Source organism: Netta rufina, assembly GCF_964035555.1.
Source record: "Netta rufina genome assembly, chromosome: 2".
Classification (NCBI taxonomy): Eukaryota; Metazoa; Chordata; class Aves; order Anseriformes; family Anatidae; genus Netta; species Netta rufina.
The window spans coordinates 70,962,150-70,984,868 of record NC_140124.1 but is presented as its reverse complement, the minus strand read 5'-3'; the positions used below and the strand labels follow the sequence as shown (position 1 = coordinate 70,984,868).

The 22,719-nt window shown below is 34.9% G+C and overlaps 1 protein-coding gene across 2 annotated transcripts in view; it reads left to right on the top strand.

Moving 5' to 3' along the window:
* The first annotated feature begins 3,093 nt into the window (after positions 1-3,093).
* RETREG1 (reticulophagy regulator 1) overlaps positions 3,094-22,719 on the top strand; it is a 30,507-nt gene continuing 10,881 nt past the window's right edge. The window contains exons 1-3 of one of the 2 annotated variants that reach the window (XM_084282273.1): positions 3,094-3,157; positions 3,890-3,947; positions 20,848-20,974. In XM_084282273.1, coding sequence (XP_084138399.1) covers positions 20,915-20,974 — 60 coding nt within the window. In that variant the 5' untranslated portion in view covers positions 3,094-3,157; positions 3,890-3,947; positions 20,848-20,914. Of the gene's footprint in view, positions 3,158-3,889; positions 3,948-10,520; positions 10,743-20,847; positions 20,975-22,719 lie in introns of those variants that run through there. The other variant, XM_084282272.1, reaches the window with a different exon arrangement.

The following is a 22,719-nucleotide window of genomic DNA, read 5'->3' as shown; positions in this document are numbered from 1 at the left end:
GTGCCAGTGAACTTGCTTTAATGCGTTTAAGTGTGAGATCAGTGTCATAAAGTCAGTCAGAGCACTGATGTCTGAGGTTTGCGTGTGATCTTTTAAAATCAAACAAAAACAACATAAAGCAATTTCTTAACATTTTAAAGAACATTTAGCCAAATGCACCTGTATGTTTCTGTAGAACACAAGCTGAAACAAAACCATGTAGGACTGTTTTCTTATGTATTGATTGCAAGGACCCCAAATGTGTCTGAAGAAGTTTTCACATCATGGCTGTACAGGAACAAAACTGATTCCATTGTGAGTTCATGCTGAGCACACAGCTTTCCTAGGATGGACAGCTTGGCAACTTCAGTTATCATTTGTTTTCTGAACTCAGTATTTTGTACTATAATCAAAGTCTCAAAACGTGGGAACTCAGCTGAAAACTCCTTAATCTGATGATAAATAGAGCTCTAAGGAAGCTTCTGTAAAGGACATAGAAGCAGAATTTTCCGTTCAATACTTTGAAAAGTATTTCAAATCCTTTGTTCAAAACCTTTCCTGATGTACTTTGGAAGAAATATTTAATTCATCAATCATTAATCAAAGACATTGCATACTGAAGAGTTTTTTGGTTTTTGTTTTGTGTGTGTGTTTTTTTTTTTTTTTAAACAGCTTTAGCATATGGAAATCAGTCTGTTAGGGCTTCTTTTGTCAGTTCCTGGCGTGATTTGAAGAGAAATGCAGGACCTGAAAAGTAGTTGAAAGATGATGTATTTGGTGTATGTAAAGTGCTCTGACTATTTGCCAAATAAAGACCTTTTATGTATTTATTTATTTATTTATTTATTTTTAAAAAAAGGCTTACTTCCCTGGACTAAAGTAAAACTGTTATTTTTTTCATCCTTCTATTGCCCTCCTGTATAGGACGTGTATATAAATAGAGAAGGTTTTTCAAAGCAGAGGTATGTCTGAGGACAAGATTCTGATGGAAACAGCAAAAGCTATAACAAAATACCATGCAGCTTACACATTTATGTACATAAAATACAAGTATGTATGAGTAACTTATAAATTTAAAGCTTAATTATTTAGTATACTGATAGCAACATGTGCAACTGAAAAATACTTCCTACAGCTTAATAAATTATTTCTTTAGAAATTTATAGGCCTCCATGAAAAATGAGGAAGAAGGAAGTTAAAACAGGGCTGCTATTCTGCATTGCAAAATAAGATGTTCTGTACATGTGGTCTAAAAGCCCTTGTGAAATGGATTGAACTTAAATAAAAATAGGAAAGGAATGGGGAAATTAAATTATTATATACTTCGGTACAAAAGTCTAGATAAGTGAAGTTAATTTGTCTTTCTGATAGCATTGTCAACCTCTCAGCAAAATGTCATTCCTATTACGATTTTTTAAGGCAGGGCTAAGGTTATCAGGTTCAGCACTTCTGGCTGAGTGCTCTGGCAGCATTCACACAACCAGTTCAGGGCATTCCTCTAAATTATAAGTCTTCTTGTGTGCTTGATGACAAACAGGCTAGGCTGCAGCTCTGTACTGATCACTGCTCCTGATCTGAACGTCTCTTGGCTTGTATTATCCCCAGAACAATATAGCTCTGTAGTTTTTTATGGGAGTGATTTTTATGGGTGTGATCGTAGGAGAGGGTTGACTTCTCTGTTGCAATCTTGGCTGCACTCTTGCTTTCTCTGTGGAGCTCTGTGGTGTTTTATTGGCCTTCCTAGCTTTAAATTCGCAGTTATTTCACAGAGAGCTGGATGCTAAAAGAGCAGAAGGATTGTGGTTTGACAAGTATTTGCTTTGGAGAAGCTCCAGAAAGAAAATTGGTATACCAATCACTCCAGGATAGAAGTTTGCTTTGTTTTCATCATTGAATCTCAGAATTAATCATCCTATTCAGTTGGCAATTGTATACGTATATGTATTGCCATCATGTGAAACATACCATTTCTATGTCTAACGTATTTCTGATGCTATTTATTATTATTGCCTATCTTACCCTCCTATTCTATTGTCTTTGATATTATTCAAGAGTATTTTCTTTGTTTTGATGTTAGCATTTAAGAAGCTTATATGTCTTTTTTCTTCTTCCAACTGGCAGAACTGTAATTGAGATTAAATGGTAACTTGAACTGTGATGATGAGTTCCTATATATTATTGTTTTGTTTTGTTTTTGTTGTTGTTTTGCTTTTAACATTTTGGTTGCTCTGCATACACAAGTATGTGTCTTCTAAAATGTCATGCATTGTTTTCACTGATCTGTTTTAGTTGATAAATACTCCAACCTTTGCTTATATAAATTTACATTTTGATTTTGTTGCATCGGGTTTGCTAATGTGCCGTTACATGTATTGGAGTTGGAAAGTAGTAATAAGTAGCATACAAATTACTTATTGGTCCATCAGAAAAATCTGCCCTAAATCAAGTCACATCAGTGATAATTTAATATCTTTGTGTCACGGATGTGCACTTTTATAAGCTCCTACAGTGAGACTAAATAAGGATGATTCTAGTGAAAAAACTCTTTTTGTAGGGAGAGAATATTATTCTGGTTTTAACTTCAGACATAGTAAACATTAAGAGACTTTATCTTCCGTCACACAGTAAGTCAAAAAAAAAAAAAAAAAAAAAAGATAAATTGATGAGAAAAGTTAACAGTTTAATTCAGTAATCTGTCTCTCTTAATTGATGTGGGCATTAACAAAGGATGAAGCCTGGAAGGGCAACCAGAAAAAACAATATAAAGTCATATTTAGAATGCAAAAACCTGGCTAGCAAATCTGAATATTAATAAAGAACTTTGGCTGATTGAGTTGGGGCATAACGACAAATTGATGTCAATGAAAATAATCGATAATATGTAGCTATGTTCTATAAATCCATTATAATGTACATGAAGTCCTGTGATGATTTATCCTTAGTTTTGTAATGTCTGATTCAGGACTGATGACCTGGACTTTGATCTAGTGCTTGCAATTGCACTCACTGCTCTGTTGAGATATTCTTATGTTACATCTAAGAATAAATCATTTAATAAGGCGGAAAACTGGCTCATATCCTCCTTTTCGTAGGATGGTGTCAGTATCGAAGTAATGGTGGGTTCTCTCAGCAAACTGTTAGCAGATTAGCAAAATCATTTGGACCTGGGCATTTTTCGGTATGTAGCTATGAGTGTCATAGTAATATTAGAGATTCTGCAAAGCTGAGTGATTTCTTACTTTGAGTTAATTACATAGAGAAATACCATCCAAATATTTGCTTTTTCTTAGTATCTTAATGGCAGTTTGTTTTTTTTGTTTGTTTGTTTGTTTTTGCAATGCTTTGTGCTGTGTTTAAGAGATAAGTTAGAAGGCAACAAATTTCTCAGGTTTGTACCTTAACGCTTTGTATCAACACCTTTGAAAAATATTTTAAAGTCTTCACATGTTCTTAAGTATTTTCTATCCTTTACCAATTCATTCAATGCAAGCTGATTTCATTGTATAAATATCTTGGTATTTGGTCTGCCTTAAGTATGGTTCACCTCTTTTCAGTGGCGGAAGAAATCATTGCTGAGAATAAGCAGATTCAGATTGCTACAAACCAAGAGAAACTGGTGGAGATGCAGGTTTCAAAATCTTGAGTATGTGCCTCAGAAAGAATTTTCATTTTAATGTGACTTAACTAAATTATAGATCATGATTGTAGATGAACTAGTATATAAGTACCTTTCTAGTCTTTAGGAAATTGGAAACGTGGTATAGTAAACAAAATAACAGCTTCATGAAATGGTGTGTAAGGAGGCTCTTCAAAAAAACTGGAAAAATATTCAGTTATCTTTACAAGTTGCTCAGATCATTGCTAGGTGACATATTAAGTTTTTTTTCTCCGAAATATGTTTCTTTTATAGCTGTTTGAGATCCCATGGCCAAAAAGCCCCAAGGCAGTTGAGATTTTCAGCCTTAGTGGTAAGATCTTCTACCACCCTGTCTCCAGCTCCTCTGTTTGTCACACAACTCTAGCATGATCTATCATATGTGTCCGAGAGGAAGATTTGCTATATTCATGTGACTGCAGTGCAGTTACTTGCATTTTAAATGCTGTTGAAGTGTCTCTTACTTCCTTTAACTTTTCTTTCTGCTTATGTTCAAAAACTTGGAAATACTCTCATGCACAGTGGTGCACTATTATGCGTGCTTTATGTTGAAACACTAATATCTAACAGTTCGTTGTTCCTGATACAAGTCAGGTTTTGGTGTCTGTTGATAGTCATGTTGCTTTCATATTCCATTTTTTATGATTCTTTTAAAATGCATATTTATGTGCTTTGTTCTGTTGGGTAAATATTTCTTGCATGTGATATCATGTTTAGCTTTCTGAATGTTGCATATCTTTTTTCTGTCAAATCTGAATGTTGGCTTTGTTTTATTTTGTTTTGTTTTCCTGAATATGCAGCTTGTGATTTTTAAAATGCTGTAACAAATAGTTATTTTATCCAGGCATGAAGAAAGCTTCCTGCATAATATGCAGGATTCTATGAGGAAAGAAAAAAAATCTTGAGTGTATATTTTCTTTACTTTTGTTGGTCATTTGTTGAAAGATCTTTTTTTTTCCATTCCTAGTCTCGTGTACAGAAAACTATGCTTTGTGTGTAGTAGGTGTCTTAAGTTTTTTTTTTTTTTTTTTTAGCACAACTCTTACTAGATTGAGGTCATACCTGGTATAATACTACAGCAAAGAACCTATTCAGCAGGTCTGTCTTGATGATTGTTCATTTATGCTTGTATGAAAGGTTTAATCTCTTCTAAAATAAGCTTCCTGTGTGTATCTTGTAGTGTATGATGAGATCTCAAAGTTAAGTAAATATAATAATATAATAATAATAATATAATAATACAAACAAATAATATAATTATAATAAAAAACATATCTAATTTGAATTTGTATTTAGAAAGAATTGGGACAGTTATTCAACAAATTTGCATGTTGAAAAACTGGAAAATTGGGTATGTATTTCAAATTGATAAAATACAGTAAAACATTCACTTTTTCATATGTTTGTGTATGTATAAATGCATAAATGTACATGCATGCATACACGCTTAAATGGAACCAGTCCATTCACTTTTCTATATTGAAAAAAGGGGAAAAAAATACTGTATTTTGGGGAACTTTGTTAATATTAATAAAAAGAAAAGTTTTCGTACCAGTAACGTGCATTTCAAATGAGTTTAATCTTAAACATGCTTTTGAAATTATGGTAATTTTTAAACTTTTAAACAGAGTTGCTGAAAATAATATCAGCATAAACTATCTACAAAAAGTAAAAAGCTAGACTTCCTATTTCTTCTGGAAATCTCATCTAAACTATATATTATTTTTGTATTTGATTTTATGCTATGAGTCAGTTGATTTTTTTTTAGATAGTTTATAAATATACAGTATGATGTTGGTTATTTTTATTCACGTTATTAGAAGTGAGATGCACTCATAGCTGAATAATTTGAGCAGGGTTATACATTAAAAACACCCTCTTACTGTCTTCCTAGATGAGGAGAGACACAGAAGGCAGCAGTGATTGTGGCTAGTTCTGAAGCTGGTAGACAACTTACAGCATGACTAACTAAAATACTTCTAGGTTTGCAGACTAGGTGGGATACACAGTCTACCACACAGTGCCAGATTAACCTCCTTGTACTCCACACGGATGGTGTGTTGTCTTTTACCCACCTGCTGAAGTCCCTGAGCGTGTTCAGTACCTGAGTATGTAAAATCTACACTATTTCTGATCCTCTCAGCTACTCAGTAGCTGCATTCTTGTCTCTGTCAAGAATGTACACTTTTCTTCTCTTGATGATGACATCCTTTGAATTCTTCAGTGGCTGTCTATAAAAGGAAAGGTTCATGCAGATGTCTACACTGTTTTTTGAGGCCATTTACTCAATGATTGTGATATATGTTCAGTCCAAATCAAATATGAGAACATAACAGGTAGGAATTCCTGATCAAGTAATATGTCAGGATGGCATCTGATATATGCACTAGCATATCTTTGGGAGGGTTTCTAAATTCATGTGTGTAAAGAGAGCAGTTACCAACAATCAAGGAAGTAGTGTAAGGTCTAAAGAAGAAGGTTTTTTTTTTTTTTTTCTTGAGGGTAATGTAGATGAACAGAAGTAAGGATCATTTCTTAAAGTTATCTAAATATAATGAAGAAGACTGTGTACTCTGGAAAGTTGTGTATACAACTGTGGTAATGAAGGCGAACTGAGTGTGAAGAGCAATTCACTCAAAAGGTAAAAACGTGACGATTAGTGTAATCAGTAAATGTAGTTGATTTATTTTGATAGTCCTGTTAACACATCAGGAGCAGGAAGTCTTCGAGACACTTTTTAGTGCCAGTAGATGGTAAAGTAGAAAAGAATTTAGAGATCTGACTGTAGCAGAAGAACTAAATGCATTTTCAATTTCTGTGTTCACTGTGAAAAGTTAGGAAGGTTCCTGTTACAGTAATCTTTAGGATTTCTTTCCTGTTAGAATAATCTTCAAAAAATCTATGGCAAACTGCAGCCTCACTAGAAGAGGGTGATAAACAGAATAATAACAAATAGTGTTAGGGCTCTACAGGAATTCAAAGATGAAATACTACAAGCTTTACGGTATACTGTATAACCAAGGCATTAGTTGTAATACACAATTATTAAAAAAAAAAAAAAAAGGTTATAGGGGTCACCTAGGCAGGTGTGGGCTGGTGATGTAGTCTGTACTGGGCAAACTGGTGGAATATGGAAGGAAACAACAACAAAAAAATAAACTGCTGGTTAAAGAGAATACTTTTGGGGAGAGGCAACCTTTATCTGAGAAAAGGGGAACCATGCTTCACAACTCTGTTCTTTAAAGTTTTAAAACAGCACATTTATAAGAAGAGCTGACCAATAAAGCCCAAAAGGCTGCTATAAGAGAAAAACTAGTTCTGAAGCTCTGCATAAAGTTATTAGTTTTGAACTGACTGTTCTCATTCAGAAATTAGATGCTTTGATCATAATGAATTGTCCCACAAAAATGTCAGTGTAGTAATTAGCAATTGCCAAAAACAAATTAGAATTGCTAAGAAAGGTACAGAGACAGAATAAAAATATCCTAACAATGAGGTGTAAATAGATGTCATGCCCTCACCTGGAATAACAATGTATGTTTCTGGTCTTTTCCATCTTAAATTGGTTACAGTATACATGAGAAGAGTTAGGAAAAGAACAGTGAAAATACAGATAGGGAAACAGCTTTTCCCTCCTCAGTTCTGTTATTCCTTGTTACTTTGAGTTTTCCACGTTGAAAAAGTTTAAAACAGATTTTTAACAGTTTTAATACCAGCTCTTTTCTAGGCAGCTCCACCTCACAATTCTGCAATTTCATCAAAAAGAATATAGTAAGGGTCTGTAAAAGTAATAGTGTGAAAATCTAATGTGACAGAGCTGTCATCTATCTGGTCCAGTAGATGTTCCTAGAAATCAGCTGAAGCTGGAAGTGGCTAGATTAGAGGAGCCAAAATCAGGTGATTTTTCAAAAAGCATACAGTTAATCTGCAGATGTCCTTCCTGCAAGATGTTATGAAATGTTATCACAGAATGAAAATCCACTGAGGAGAGCTAAAAATACAGACCTCACTGCTGGCTCTGGAAGCCCATGAGCCACCAGTTAGAGACTGGAAGAACATTTGGAGAAGGTAGCAATGCATTTTTTCCTAGGCTGTGCTTCTGAACACTGTTGGAAGTGCCAGATACACTTTGGCCTGATTCAGTACAGTAATCTTGTTCACCTGCTGCACATGTCCCACCCATGTGTATTTGAAGTCATTCTATTTCATCCATCTGTGAAGTATCCTGGAGCCATGCTGCTAGAAAAATCCAGTTTGGTCAATACAAGCTCTCATTCCCTTGTGTATGGAAGATGTAAGACTTAAAAATAAATAAATAAATAATATGATGAATTTTCTAGATGGTGGACTTTAAGATACTAGGCAAAATACTGTCATTACAATACTGTTAACTGCTTACTCATACTGTTTTGCAAAAATGATGAGCACTGAAATCAGTAGAGTAGTCCATGAGTGCTTTATAAATGCTCTGCTTTCAAAGTAGTAGGTCCTTGACATTTCAGTTAGATACTCATTTGGTAGACAGTTTGGAACCAAATCTATCAATAAATAGAGTGATAATATCCTCCAGGATAGGGGAAGAGTTCTCAGGAATTGTAAATTGTGAAACATTTTTCTGTTGCAGTGATGAGCGCTGATAAGGTTCTGTAAAAATAGTAATTTTTATCAGACCATGACAAGGGAATGAAGAGTACTAGAAAAAAGTACTAGAAGAGTAGGGATTATAGCAAGGTCCAATACTGATATGCAGGGATAGACACAATTCTGAAGTCTCTTCAGGTTACACATGTGGCCATCAAATACATTAAAAAGGGTCTGGTGCCACAATAAAATGCAGGTGGCTACATTAAACTGTATTGTAATGCATATAAAGAAACAAGAGAAATTAAAGTTTTACAGAAGGCTTAGTTGTGCTTTCATTTTTGATGCTACATTTACATTTTGAATGTTGCTTTTGCATGTTTGCAGATTTCAGTTATTTGTTTTTATTCTTTTCATACTTGTTAGACTTCAGAATTTTGATCTGAAAATGAAACTTACAGATAAAAATTTTGCTAAGGAATGTTTAGAGTTAAGCAGTTCTATTGTTTCAGGGTAATCTAGAAGAAACTAATTACTAACACAACTCTAATTATTTCAGCTATTCAGATGAAAAAAAAAAGAATATTCAAATAAGCAGGCATAGTTTGTCATGGAATGTCTCTGAGTAGGACATGGCTTCTATTTATATATGAAACAATAAATCATTAAGGTTTTCAATATATATACATGTATGTATGTGTATATATATTTATATGTATACATATAATAATTCAGAAGTAGGATTTTATTCCTGTTTTTAGTCTCCCTCTTTTCTGTTTAAAGTCCAGTAGGACTAAACCATTACAAGAACAACATGTCATACAAAAGGTTGAGGAAAGGTATGGATACAGAAGATTGGATGGGATTAAGAAAAGAAGAAAAGAACTGATGAGAATGCTACATAGTAAAGTAACAGTAAATGCTAATAGTAAAGTAAGTTGTTCTTCAGACACCCAGTGTTCCTTTTTTGTTTTGTTTACTCACCATTTACTGAGATCACTTCATTAATTCAGATACTTGCAAAGTAAATATGAATCATACAATTTAAATTAATAGATCTCTGATTATGCTGTTTTGGGAATTTTTGCAATTTTTATTTAGATCTTACTATATGTTTTGACGCATTTTATATAGAAATAAGAAGAAAGGATATGGTCGCTTGTGGTTTTGAAAGTTAAGCAGCATCCAGCTGTATGACCCACAATGCATCAAGTACAGCTTACCAAACTGAGGATACAGGGTGGTTATTTGTAATCTGCCATGCCTTTGTTCCAGCTTTATTTTTTTATCTTTAAGATGTGACATTCACAGGACAATTCTTACATGCTGGACAGGCAGATCTAAGCCTAAGTCTTGGTGTGGACTCCCTTATAGAGAAAAAAAAATATCCATGTGAGGGTCTTTGGATGGGATAATTGTTTGAAACTATACAAAGAACAGGTCAGGCTGTTTAATGGAAGAAAGATGCTGTGCAAAGGAGCAGTGCTGAACAACATAAATACGTGACCCCTAGAGTCTTGGACTGCACTACAAAGCTTCATCAGCACAGATAAGGTGGCAGGGGTGTTGAAAATTAATAGAAACATAGCTGGTGTAGCTGGAGTGACAGAATCCCTGTCATGCGTGCAGAAAAAAGTGATATGAGGAAAGTGATTTTGTCAGTTCACCTTAGGTTGTTCACAAAGAGTTTGGAAGTATTTTGGCAGAAAGCCTCCACCTGTCGGCATACTTTCATTTCTGAGAGGACTGCCAGTATAATTTGCCACTATACCTATGACAGCTGAGACTGCTTGTGGCAGACAAGTTTGGAATCAGAACTTAAAACTAATGCAATTAATCATTAATAAAAACTTCTCTTCCTAATCCTTATTTTAAAAGAATTGCTAAGTTTTTATTTCGGCTGTGAATTTAGTCAGCGGAGAAAAATTTTGCTTGTTCTGTCAGGTTGTGACTGGCACTTTGTGGGAAGTAAAAATAGAAATTTTTACAGTTACAGTAAGCTCTTCACTCTTACATTTTCTAAATGTGCTACTTTAAAGCTCTGTGCTGTTTAGCTTTGTATCATTTTGGTTTATGCTCGCTTGCACCTGAGCAAATGGGAGACACTGAGGAAGAATTCCAGTGGAAGCAGAAAAATAAGATGTAATAACCGGGTGGTGATTCTCTCTCACATGACCCAAAGAAAAAAAAAATGTTGTGCTCTTGGCTGTGCTTGCTACTAAACACCCTGTCATAGTGTGCGAGGTGAGTCACGACTTGTTTATTTATAGCATTGGCCAATCAACGCAGAACACTCCGAACTTCATTCAAGACAAGCAGACACTTAGGATGTGTTGTAAACATTTGCTCTCTGAGCGAGGAGCTTTTCTCCACTGCAAACAGAACAGGTTCCTGGTGTGGTGCTTCTAAAACACAAAACAGACTAGAAGATCTTTGCCTGGATTATCTAAATTGGTAGAGAGTGGGAGACGTAATTTCTTTTTACGTCTGAAATGCCAGACAGTGAGGATCTGGGACAAGATGAAAGGTACTGTAAATTGATTCTGATGGCCTTTTTGTACAACATAAAATAAACCAAGGGTTCCTGTAATTAATCTGTATGATGTCCTAAGTTTTCGTACTAGTTCTAAGATCAGTTTGCTATTTGTTATAACAGATCATCTAGTTCTTGAGAGCTTTGCCTCTAATGCTAATCTAAGGCTTCTTAGAAGAGAATAATTGAATCTTAACATATACATAGAGGTTAAATTGCACAAGTCTTGTATAATTCTTAAACTAAATCCAAATGGAACAAAATACTGGGTGATTTCTACTTTGTCCCAGCCATGGGACAGCTTACAAGTCTCAAAATGTCAGAGAGGCAAATAGTTTATATGGAGCCGCATACTGACAGAACCATAACTCATTAGTAGGAGATAGGGCACTGTGTCCCTTTGTGGTATGCCTGTTGTTTTGAAGTTTAATTTTTATCTTAATAAAACCAACAGCCAGGACAAGAATAAAGTAGTTGGACGTAAAACTTCACAGCAATTTAAGAAATATGGTTTTCTCAAATGTGATCTAGTATGTTCCTATGGAAATAAATGTGCTAATTAAATTTAGCTAAGTAGATTTTAAAATAGATATTTTAAAAGCAGATGTTATTGGTGTTTTGCTATGACAGAGTTTATAATTTATATTTCTTAAAGTCCAAACTGTCTTTCCATAGTTAAGATTTTCACTATCTTGATGCTAATTAAAATGTTGACTCCAAAACAGCATTAATAAATGCTTGATACTGGGGGAAGAAAAAAGAAAAGTCCTGTATGTGGAAGTAGACTTTTTTAGAGGTTAATTTAAAAGAAAGTAGTACATATAGGCAAATAGAAGAAATTGTAAGAATTAAAAGTGAGCATTCCATTATGTCTTGGGACTTAATTTCTTCTTTTTATATTTAAATTTGAACATTGTGGATGTTTTTCCAATATGTATGCATTGTTGCAGGATGGGTGAAATACAGAAAAAAATATTTCTGGTGTCTGTTGTAGATCAGATAGAAGAGCATTGTCACCTAACTGGATGAATGTGGGTGAATGGATCCCCAGTAGCATAATTGGGTCTTCGCAAGGGTGGGGTCACCTACGCGTTTCCGTTTGCAGGGATCTACGTTGTGCCCCATATATGACATAGATACAAAGTAATTGTAGCACAAGGTAGCACTTCTTTTTTCCTTTTAATGAAATGTTTGCTAATTATGTGATAGCCACGGAAGTGTTAATTGCTATTCATTAAAAACTGTTTAGCTGGATCTCCAGTTTGTTAAACTGCGTATTTTTCAGTACAGGAAAACAGCAATATGTATGACATATTGAAAAAGAGGATTCAGATCATAACCACTTCTATACATATATGCATATTATACATGTATATGTGTTTGAATTGATTTTATGAAGGATATACATCATGTCCTTCCTTGGAAATTTTTAATGAAATACAAGATTGGAGATCTTATCAACTGAGAAAAACAAAATCATAATTTTGATTTTTTTTTTTAAAGTGTTTATCAGTATGCAAATGGAGGCAATTTCTATGCAAAACATACACACTTTGTCATACATAACTTCCTTTGTTCACAATTATTTCTCTGTAACAGGTTTTGGCAGTAAAAAATGAGATAATACTAGGCCCAAAACCATTAAGAACTTCTTATTTTATGAATCAAAGCTGAAAAAGGACAAACATTTCTAAAGCAGTGACCTGAAAAATCATGATAATAAAGCCTGCTCTCCCCATTTATCATTTCTGAAACTACCTTTGAATTAACCATAGTTCCTCATCCTTTGCTATTGACAAATAAGGATTGAGAAAATAGTCTAATCAAAAGGTTCTAATTTTTCTGGAATTAATTTGTCTTTTTTTTTTTGTCTTTGTGATAACAAGTAGGATGTAGCTCAGGATCATGTTTACAGATGTTCTAATGAGACTTTGTAGAGGTCAGAACATTTTAGTCCAAGTTAAACAGGAAGGAATAGGAGGAGGAGCTATGGGAGCTGTACTGGAGCAGTATGGGAACTGTACTACAGCAGTGCGTCTTAGGGTTGCAAAAGAAGATATATTAATGTAAATGCACGGATAATGGGGTAATTTTGAGGGCACGGAGAATGAAAGAGCTATTGTTTTATATATTTTTAAAATTTTGGTAGAAGTTATAGAATCAGCTTTGCTTGCTGATTGGTTTCAGTATGCTGCAATCCTTGTACTCCTCAGATAAAACCAAATACTTCATATATCCTCTCCTCTCCCATGCTTGAAAATATATAATACTATGTCACCGATGTGTATTTCAACATTATAACATCATCATTAAAGCTGTGGCATTGGTCAATAGTTTGTTATTCATACTGTGAATCTAAATATATAATAACCAAAGGAACATAGCACAAATACTTCATAGTAAGGATAATAAAAAGGCTTAAGAGTTGTGAAGATCAGGTACCCACTCGTATCTTCTGTACTGTTTTGTCATATGATCCCAGGCAGATAAAGAACAGCGAGAAAAGATGTGGTCAGAGGTCAAGGATTGAAGTAAGGACATAAAGACAATGTTTTCCCAGTTACACACAATAGTTGGTGTAGGATAGCATAATTTATTAAAAATAATTAAAAAAAAAAAAAAAAAAAAAAAGACAATTCATGAGGAATCTTAATGATGGTCAAGAATGTATTAAAGTTTCTATGAATGCTCAGTTCTGAAGTGGTAGAAGCCCATGGCTGTATGTGCTTAAAAGAGGTACTGAAGTGTAACTAACTGTATTAGAACAATGTCTTTGTTGTTCTAATTGCTATCATGTGCTCCTTATTGAAGAGGATGATGCACTGAACTGTTAGCCAGGAACCTTTTCTGACTTGGATAAAAATGAGAGGTAGCTGTCATTTTTAACTATATTTTAAAACGGCTATTTTAGAATTATAATCTCAGTCCATGACCTCAACCAATACATGCTTAGGCTTAGAGAAATTGAGATCCAGTTTAAAGTCAAGTCTGCATGTTATTTCATTACTGATTTGTAATAACGTAAGAATACTTGTTTCTGCTGCTAATGTTATTTAATAAAGTGGGAAGCCTTTGATTTCCTTTTATGACTGAATTGAATGCACAGATGTAGGCAATGGATGGTAAGCTCATGCCAGGAAGTTGCAGTAATGCAATAATGTAAATGGTCACCAGTTCATACTGTATGCATTGAAACACACTGAAAACAATCAGAATGACATTCTTCACAGAAAGAGTTAAAACTGTGATATCCCCGCAAAAGTTATGATGTTCTTGCGGGTTAAAAGTATTCTTTGTTTGGCACTTGAAAATGCAATTTTCCTTTTTTGTGCAGCTGCTCTGCAACTCAAGGAATGCTCAGCTCATCTTTCCTAGCTGTTTGACTTTGAGAGGCCTTGAACTAGAAGTATCCCAGCTGAAGAATGTGGAGGCTGAAGAAGAAAATGAGTTGAGTTTGTGAGAAAGGGTTAAAAGTGTTGTCCTTGAGGGGGAAAAAAAAAATATATATATATATATATATTAAAAAAAAAAAAAAAGCTTCCAGCATATGGGCAGAGTTATTTTAAACGACTTTATGCTTCTGTTGACAGAAATATAACTTCTTCACTTTTCTAAACAAAAGTAGTGTGATAGAAATGCCTCTTCTGCATGACCAGCTTCTGTCACAAATGCTGACCTGGAAGATCCTAGCACTTCTGATGTTTTAGTAAAAATAAAACAGCCCATATAGAATAGTAATAACATTGTAGACTTTTCTAAATAGAAAACAAGTCTATAAAAGTATTGGTGCGACACTAAAAGACTCATTTTCATGCAAAGATGCGTTTAAGGAATCTATGCTGATGTAGTAAATCATGACTTTGGGCTAAGCACTTGACTGTCAGATCGCATTTCACATTTTGGATGACCTCAAACTGGAGTAGGTGGCATTCTTCTCAGAAGAGCTGGATGAGAGTAGTGTGGACCGAAGGAAGTGTTTCCTGTGAGAGATGACCTGTCAGCTAGCTTAGAAGAGTCTGTGTAGAGAAGCAGGACAGTGGAACACCCCAAATTTTAGTAGGAGTGCATTTCTGTTTATTTAGCAGGGCACTCAGCTAAAAGCATAGTAGAATACATGTGTGCTGCATTGAAGAACTTGTGTACTACAGTTACCTTGGGGAAAAACACGAGTTAACCGGTTGCATCCAATCGTTAAAAAGAATATAGCTCCTTGACAAGACTTCCTAACACCTCTGATGTTATACTTGAGTATAAGAGAGAAATGCATCCTCCCCAAAATAAAATCCTAGTAGTCATTTGTTTCTGTTTTTACCTCAAGCAGCCTATAGGACAAGATGAGGTCGCCTATCGCTCTGGAGAACACTTGAGTGTTTCTCAACTCTAGTTGAAGTCCCTGGAGTGAACACTTAAGTTTTTTTTAAGACAAGTTTTTCTGAACTAGCCGTATAAGGGGGGGAAAAGGATCTTCGTTTATATGATTGATATGGTTTAGCAGCACAGCAGTGGCGAGTTGTTCACACATCAGTTGAAGAGAATAAAATACCATGATGACTTTATTGTAATACACTGTGCAGGAAGCATATAGAGTTAGGGATGAAAGGTTGCTTATATTTTATTGTGTTGATAGTCATGTGTTGAGCAGTCTGCTCTGCAGTCCACTGAGAAAAAACACATCTAGCCTTGTTAAATGCTGATCGTTTAAACATATTTATTGTACAGTAATATTACCAAAAATATTAATGGTCAAGAAATAAAAAGGGACACGTGTTACTGAAAGCAGTGTAAGAAGACCATTTTCCGGCTGCTAATTGCATATCTTCCCTTCAAAAAAAAAAAAGTAACAGTAAAAAGCACAAATCTGAAGTGTCCGAAGAAGATGGATGAAATCAGAGGGAAAATAGTTTAATGTTTGAGCAGCCACGTTGCATATTAGACTGGGACATGTTAGTTACTTTCTAAGGCTGAAAAACATATTCTTCAGCTTCAGTGTAAAAGGAGAATCTGTTTTATTAACTTTGTGTATTTCAGAGATACTAAGTGTGCCGAAGCTTTAGCATTGAAAGGATGTTGAGTGTGCTTGGTTAAAGGATATGTTTGCTCCAATATTACACTGAGCCTGTGCAGCACTTAGATTAGCAGTGGGAAATAAAGTGTGTATGGATTATCTACAAGATGGAGAGATTTCTCTAAGAAAAGTGTAATGGACTTTATGTTACAAAGTGTTTAGATGAAGATTCTCACTGAAGTCTGAGAACAGTATATTCCTTGCTGCTTGTTGTGTTCCCCGTTCTTTCAATTACATGTGTAATCCTTTCATGGAGTTCTTTGAAGAAAGTAGAATTCTACATGGTGCCCCAGTGATTCATTTAAATTGCAAGTTTTGTTGACTTTATTCATAACCACATGACACAAAAATAATTACTTTCATACACTTAGGTATTGTATAGGATCCACAAGTGGCACAGGATAAAACAGAATTCTGCATATTTGCCTTTTAAATTAGACATAGGTTATTAAGACGCTATGCTGTGAGCTCAGTGGTTTTTGCTACTATGTCTTTCCACATAGTACATACAGCATTCACAAATTTGGTATATTGTATTACAATAAGGCTAATCAATGTTACATTGTTTTCTACCACACAGTTCAGTGGTAGATTTTAGAGATCTTGTCATTTGTTCTTAATTACAATTAATGGTAAATTTGTGCTTTTTACACTATTATAGATTTTGGAGAGAGAGGGATGGTTCTTTTCATTTTGAGTATGTGGTCACCTGAAATTTAAATTACAGGGGTGGGAGGGGCACATTTAGGTATCATTCACAAACTTTTTTTTTTTTAAATCTAAATACTGCTTCATATCCATTACTCTGTACCTTAATAATTTCAAAGATGATCTTTAAAATATATTTTTGGCACAGGTATAAAATGTTTGCTTCAAAGAAGGGTAACTGCATCATTATAATCATTCCCTTTTGCACTGTGGAACTTCCTTTCCTCTCAGGAGAGAACTGTGGAAACTCTGAAAAAGTGAAACTTTGTGTTTCAGTTTTGATAGTAGTTTACATACTCAATTTCATTTGTTCAAGCTTTATACTTAACTCCTGATTGCCTGCGAGGTTTGTCCTTAGATATCATGTCCCTTACAGTTGTGTCATTTTATCAGATGTTTATCCTCTGAAATGATAATAAACACTGCTTGGAATTAGATTTCTATAAACTCTAGGTGGTTTTTTTTTTTTTTTTTTTTTTTTTTAATGCCAAATACAAAATAGCCACATTGCCTATATTTTGATTTACATATTTTTGGTAATTTAAGATCGAGCTCTTCCACCTTGACAAATAGATTTTAAGTTCCATTTAAAATTACAGACTCTGCACAGGTTTGCAGCGTGTGTGTTTACAGCTGGGAAATCAAGCAGGTTTAGAAGCTCTATAATTATTGCCTCCTCTGTTTATGTAGGTGCAATCCTTCAGTTGCCACATCATGTCTACTTGTGCCTGCTGCAGTTCTGAGTAGTGTATATACGTGAAGATACATATAAAACCGTGTACACATAATTTAAAAAAATCCAGCTCATCACGGAGAGATCTTTAAACCAGTAACATGAGAGCTACTGACCTTTCTGAGAGAAATGTGATGGGGCTTTACTTGAACAGATGTCTAGATACAAAATGAGAGCATGACACCATCAGTCATTTTTAGAGAATGTAATGCTAGTGACTCTTCTGGCCAGCGTTTGTGACTGTGATGAGTTGAAGCATCTGGGGAGAGAGGTGTGGTTTTTTTCTTTTTACAGCTACTAGGTAACAGTTTACATATTTGCTCAGTTTTAGAAATGATGTAGTAGTTAGTCAGAAGGATGTGAGTAATCAATTTTCTCTCTGAATATCCTAATCTTATTGGCAGTAGCTTAAACATGGAAGTGTAGTACTTAATTTAAAAGTCAGTGTAAGTAATAAGAGTATAAAATGTTACTGTCTCTAAAGGGTACACAGAAAACTTTGAAGGTGTTCAGAGTTGGCTACTTACATGTGTGTCCCGTTGGCTACTTACTTAGGTGTCCCTTTGAGGAGTTCGAAAATCTCTTTTGGCGGGAAGGATAGGGTTCACGTTTAAGTAATTTATTAAGGTACTGTAAGTAACATCGTGCTGAAGTACTTTATGTTCTTGATTGACTGATGTCACAGTCTTGCATTTCACGTTACACGTCTGCAACACTTCATGGATCTTTTTAGTTTTTGTCTTTAAATTTGATGACCGAAAACATGATTTTCTGGAGTGTGCTTTGTTAAGTGTTCATTTGATCTAATGCAAGTTTAATCTCTATCTGTTTCCAAAAGAGCATGCAATAACTTCTCTACCTTTGCATACATACGAGTGTACACTGTACCCCCTTCTTTCTCTCTTGCTCCCCCTTCACCAAGATCTCTGCTGCTGCCCCCTTGTTCCAGCCCTCTGCATCACACTGCCACTCAAGTGAGCTCTGGGGAAAAGGGACAAGAGGGACAGAAGTTACCAGGGCTTACAGCTGGTGGGAGATGCAAGCAACAAGAAGCTGCGTGTGCATCTGGCTGTTGCACTGAGGATTCGCAAGCCAAGTCACTTACATTTCTAGTTGCCTACGATCAGAACAAGACCTAAAACTGTCACTGGTGTTCCTCATAACATAGAAGTGTGGCTGTAGCAGAACTGACAACGATGCATCGCGGTTTCTTGTGGCTTAATGCTACAAGAAACTGCCAAGTATTCTTTTGCGAAGCAAGCTTAATAGTGGGTTTGTAATGCTTTGAAGCCAACTTCACCTGTACAGTCCAGTCCTCCAGCTTGGTTTCTCCTTTGTTAATGCACCACACGCAGACCACGGAATCAAAGCATCTAGCAATACACTATATCTGAGCACTGCAGCTTCATTATCCTTTCAATTTGGCAGAAGAAAGTAGTATTAACAATCAACAGAAGCAACTCCAAAGAACTTACGCCGTGCTTGTTGTTTTTCTGCATAATTTGCTTGTTTGACATGTCATTATTTAATACTCTCTGTGCCTTGTAGTATCTCCTTCTCATTGATGTACGTGAAAATAGTCTGCATTTTTATTGTAGCTTATGCCTTCATCTTTTTTCTTTTTTTCTTTTTTTTTTTTCCCTGATTAATTTTTAACAGTAATAAGCTAACTATACGTAACTGCCCTGTGTATTTCAAAACTGTTTTGAGAGCATCACCAGCCTTACCCATTTTCTCTCTTCCATTAAGTTCCACTTTAACTGCAAACAGTTTTAAATAAAGGATAGCAGCAAAGTCTGTGAAATGATTTTGTAATTCATAATATTGTAACAATACTACTTTTCAGGCAACTCTTAAAGTACATTATCAGTGCTGCAGAGTGGTTTACAAAAGCTAGAAGCAATGTTTCTTTCAGGAGAATAGCACATCCATAAAATGACATTCTCGTAAGACAAAGACCGGATATGGTGCTTTTCTCAAGCCTCTAATTATCAGAGAGGATGGGAATTGAGATTTGTATTGTGGATGTGTGGATGATAAAGTTCCATGTAACATTCCTAATCCCTTCTGCTGGGTTTCTGCAGTGTTCTTCTGAAGCTATTTAATGTTTTTAGCTACATCTTACATCGTCTGTCAGAGGAAAGCACCTGCATGCAGTCCCATGTATGGCTGGCAAATGTGTTGCATTTTCTCAATATTGCAGTATTTGTTTTGTCCAAGGTATGAGATTCTTGTCCTGTGGCTTTCAGATACACTACTTAAAATTGTTTGTGGTTTTTCTTAATGAAAAAAAAAATCTCACTGAATATTCAGTAATGTAAGAGGTAATCACACGACTTCAATACTATGGCAAACACTGTATTATAGTAAATACTAGAATAACACCAGGAATAGGGCAACAGTTTGGGTTTAAACTTCGATCAGTTTTACACCGTGGTTGAAATACTAGTTTTTCTAAAAGCTGTGTTCTGTGCTTCTCTATGCATTGTGACAGTTTGAATATTGCCTCCCCTCCCTTTAATGTTATTCAAGTTCCGTATAAAATGGCTTCTAAACCTCACTCGGACGCTGCTGTTGCTGTATCACCACCTTGTGGCGAAGTTGCTGTACACAGCTTGCATGCACGTTGTTGGCGAAGTTAAATAGAGGCAGAGAAAAAAATATAAGTTTTCCAGATTTTGGCTGAAATGATAGTTACAGATTTCAAGGAGAACTGACTTTTTGCTGAGACGTTGGATTTGAAATTCAGAGGAATTTCGTTTTTTTTTTTCTTTTGTCATTTTACGGAATAGAAGTGGTATACCTTTGGGGTTATCGACTGTAAATGTATAAATGGCAATTTGTTTTTTTGTTGGGAAAAAAGTGAAATACACATTTCTGCATAGAGTTAGCTACCATTTGCATAGTTTCGTTATTAATCTGTGACAGGAAATCTGGGGTAATAATGTAATCCAAAACCTTTCTTTACATTTGACATTACAGTGTAATAAACCCATTGTAATGTAGCCCATGCGTGGGCTACGTTATTTTATGTGCTATTATGATTCATTGATCAAAGCTGCTGCTAATTCAGGCCACTTGACCCTTTTAATAACTGTTTTTTCAGTGAGTGCCAGGTTAGTATGTCCTGCATGCTGACAAAACTGGGTGAAAAGTAGTAGCAAATAACCACAGCCCTGCTAAGAAGAGCAAATCAGAAGATTATCTTGTTAGGAATAATCAATATATCTCTTTTAGTCTGTGCAATTATATGTGTAACTTTCCAGTAAATCACCCTTCGAGTTCCAGCCCATTTTCCTTCAACCTTTATCTCGTTGTGCTGTGTAAGTAACCCTGTTGCTCTTGCTAGGGAGGTGTGCATTGCAACTCCCAGTGTGGTGCACTGAGAATAGAAAGGGTAGACAAAAGCAGCCCTGACTTTCAACAGAAAATCCAGAATGCTTGTGAATTCTTATACCTTTTACAACATGTAAAGAAAAAAATATATAAAATACATGTATAGCATGGTTGGCTTAGAAGCTGTTTTTAACCAGCTCTAATTTTCATATGAGCTACAACCAAAGTTGTTGGGTGTTTGTGTTTGTTTTACTTAGCTGGGAAGTCATCAGTTCCAGGCAAGACTACAGACTCAGAATAAATCAGTGCATTTCAGAAACACTGATGAATTTATTTGTATTTCTTCAAGAAATGTCCCACTTCAAGGAACAAAACCCTGGCAAGGTAAGCACTTCCAAGTAAGAGTAATAATTTGATACCATTTGATACAAAAGTGGAAGAAAAAAAAAAAAAGAAAGAAAAACAATGAAAAGCAAAACACACATATTCAGTCATGAATTTCTGCTAAGTGCTACCTGTGCAAATCACTGGTAGGTAAACAGCAAGAAAAAGTGCCCACAGTAAAGTTTATTGCAATATAGTTCCTTGTCTTTTAGCTGCTGGAACCTCACCAGCCTTTTTATGGAAAGGCAATTTAAAACATCATGATTTAATAATAATTTGCAAAACAAAACCAACCAAACAAAAAGCTCTTAAACGTGCCTGTGTTTTTTCCAAATAATTGTAGTTTTCAGAAATAGCTGTATTATATGCATTATGTGATAGAAGAGAATTCTTCATATTTTATTCTGATAATTTTTTCTTCTATACAACTCTAGTTTTTTTGTGTGTTTTTTTTTTTTTTTTTTTTTTTTCTCTAAGTCTGGAAAGACTGAGCTGGAGAACCCCATTTCATGAAGAGGCAAGCAAGAATAAGGCTTATTCTTTCCTAATAGGAAGAAGATGATTATGTAGTTGTAGCCCAACATGAGACAGCTTTCTTTTTTAAAGAAAAATGTAAATCATGTAGCAGTATGTAATGGCAATAGCACTGGAAAATGTAAATTTAATTTTTATATTCGTATTGCCAAATATAAAAATGTAAAATAAGAATATTATCTTTCCCTCTTTTGATCACAATTAACTTTGGTACAAAATCCTTCATGAATTCCAACCGTTCAGAATTAGCAAAATAGAATTATGTAGTAGTGCATGCAAATTTAGGAGTTTAGAGTGAAAGTGCAGATCAAGCAACAGGATCAAATACATTTCAAAGATGTATGAATTACACAAAAAGTGATGATGTGGCTTAGATAATAAAGTTATGATTAAAAGAAGTTGGTGTGTACTGAGGTAAGGAAATGTGTTGTCAGTATACCCTGTACTATAATTTTGTCCTGTAGTAACATGACGAAGTAACTGTATCTTTAAGATATATCTAATCGTGAATTAGAAAAGCTTACTTTCACAACATTTTCCTTTCTTTTTCCTGACCTCATTCTCTGAGACGTGTCACTACTTTCTAATTTTGAGCAAATTAGACACAGGTGCTGTGTGCAAAATTGTTGTAAACTTTGAACAGATTGGGTCTGTATTCAGCATTGTACGTTTCAGAAAGATACACTTTATGTCTCAGTCACAGCAGAGGTTGAATGTCAGGTTTTATGTTTAAAATTCAGCTCAGTCTTGTCCTAATGGGGATGTGGAGTGTCCAACAGCCATCAAGAGAACGTATCCTTGGATGAACCACTCAAGGATACTTACTCTCATTTGAGAGAGAAAATAACACAACTGTACTACTCATAGGAAGGGTTTCTTGGTTTTTGAAAGCATGCAGCAAGTACGCATTTTGTAAAATTGCAGTTAGTGATTTGTTTTGTTTCCTGCAGATTAAGTGCTAAGCTCTTTTTGTGTAATGAAGGCTAAGTAATTTCTAGCAATTTTAGTGGTAACTGTGAACTTGTTAAACCTTTACAGTAACAAGAGAACAAAAATAGCATATTTTTATAATAGAAAAGAAAGTACATCCTGATGAGCCAAAATGCACAATTGGTGCTTATTTACAAGAAGCATTAAAGAATTTTTTAATTAAATATATACATATATATTATTTTCCACTGCATTCTATATTACATATAGAATCAAACATT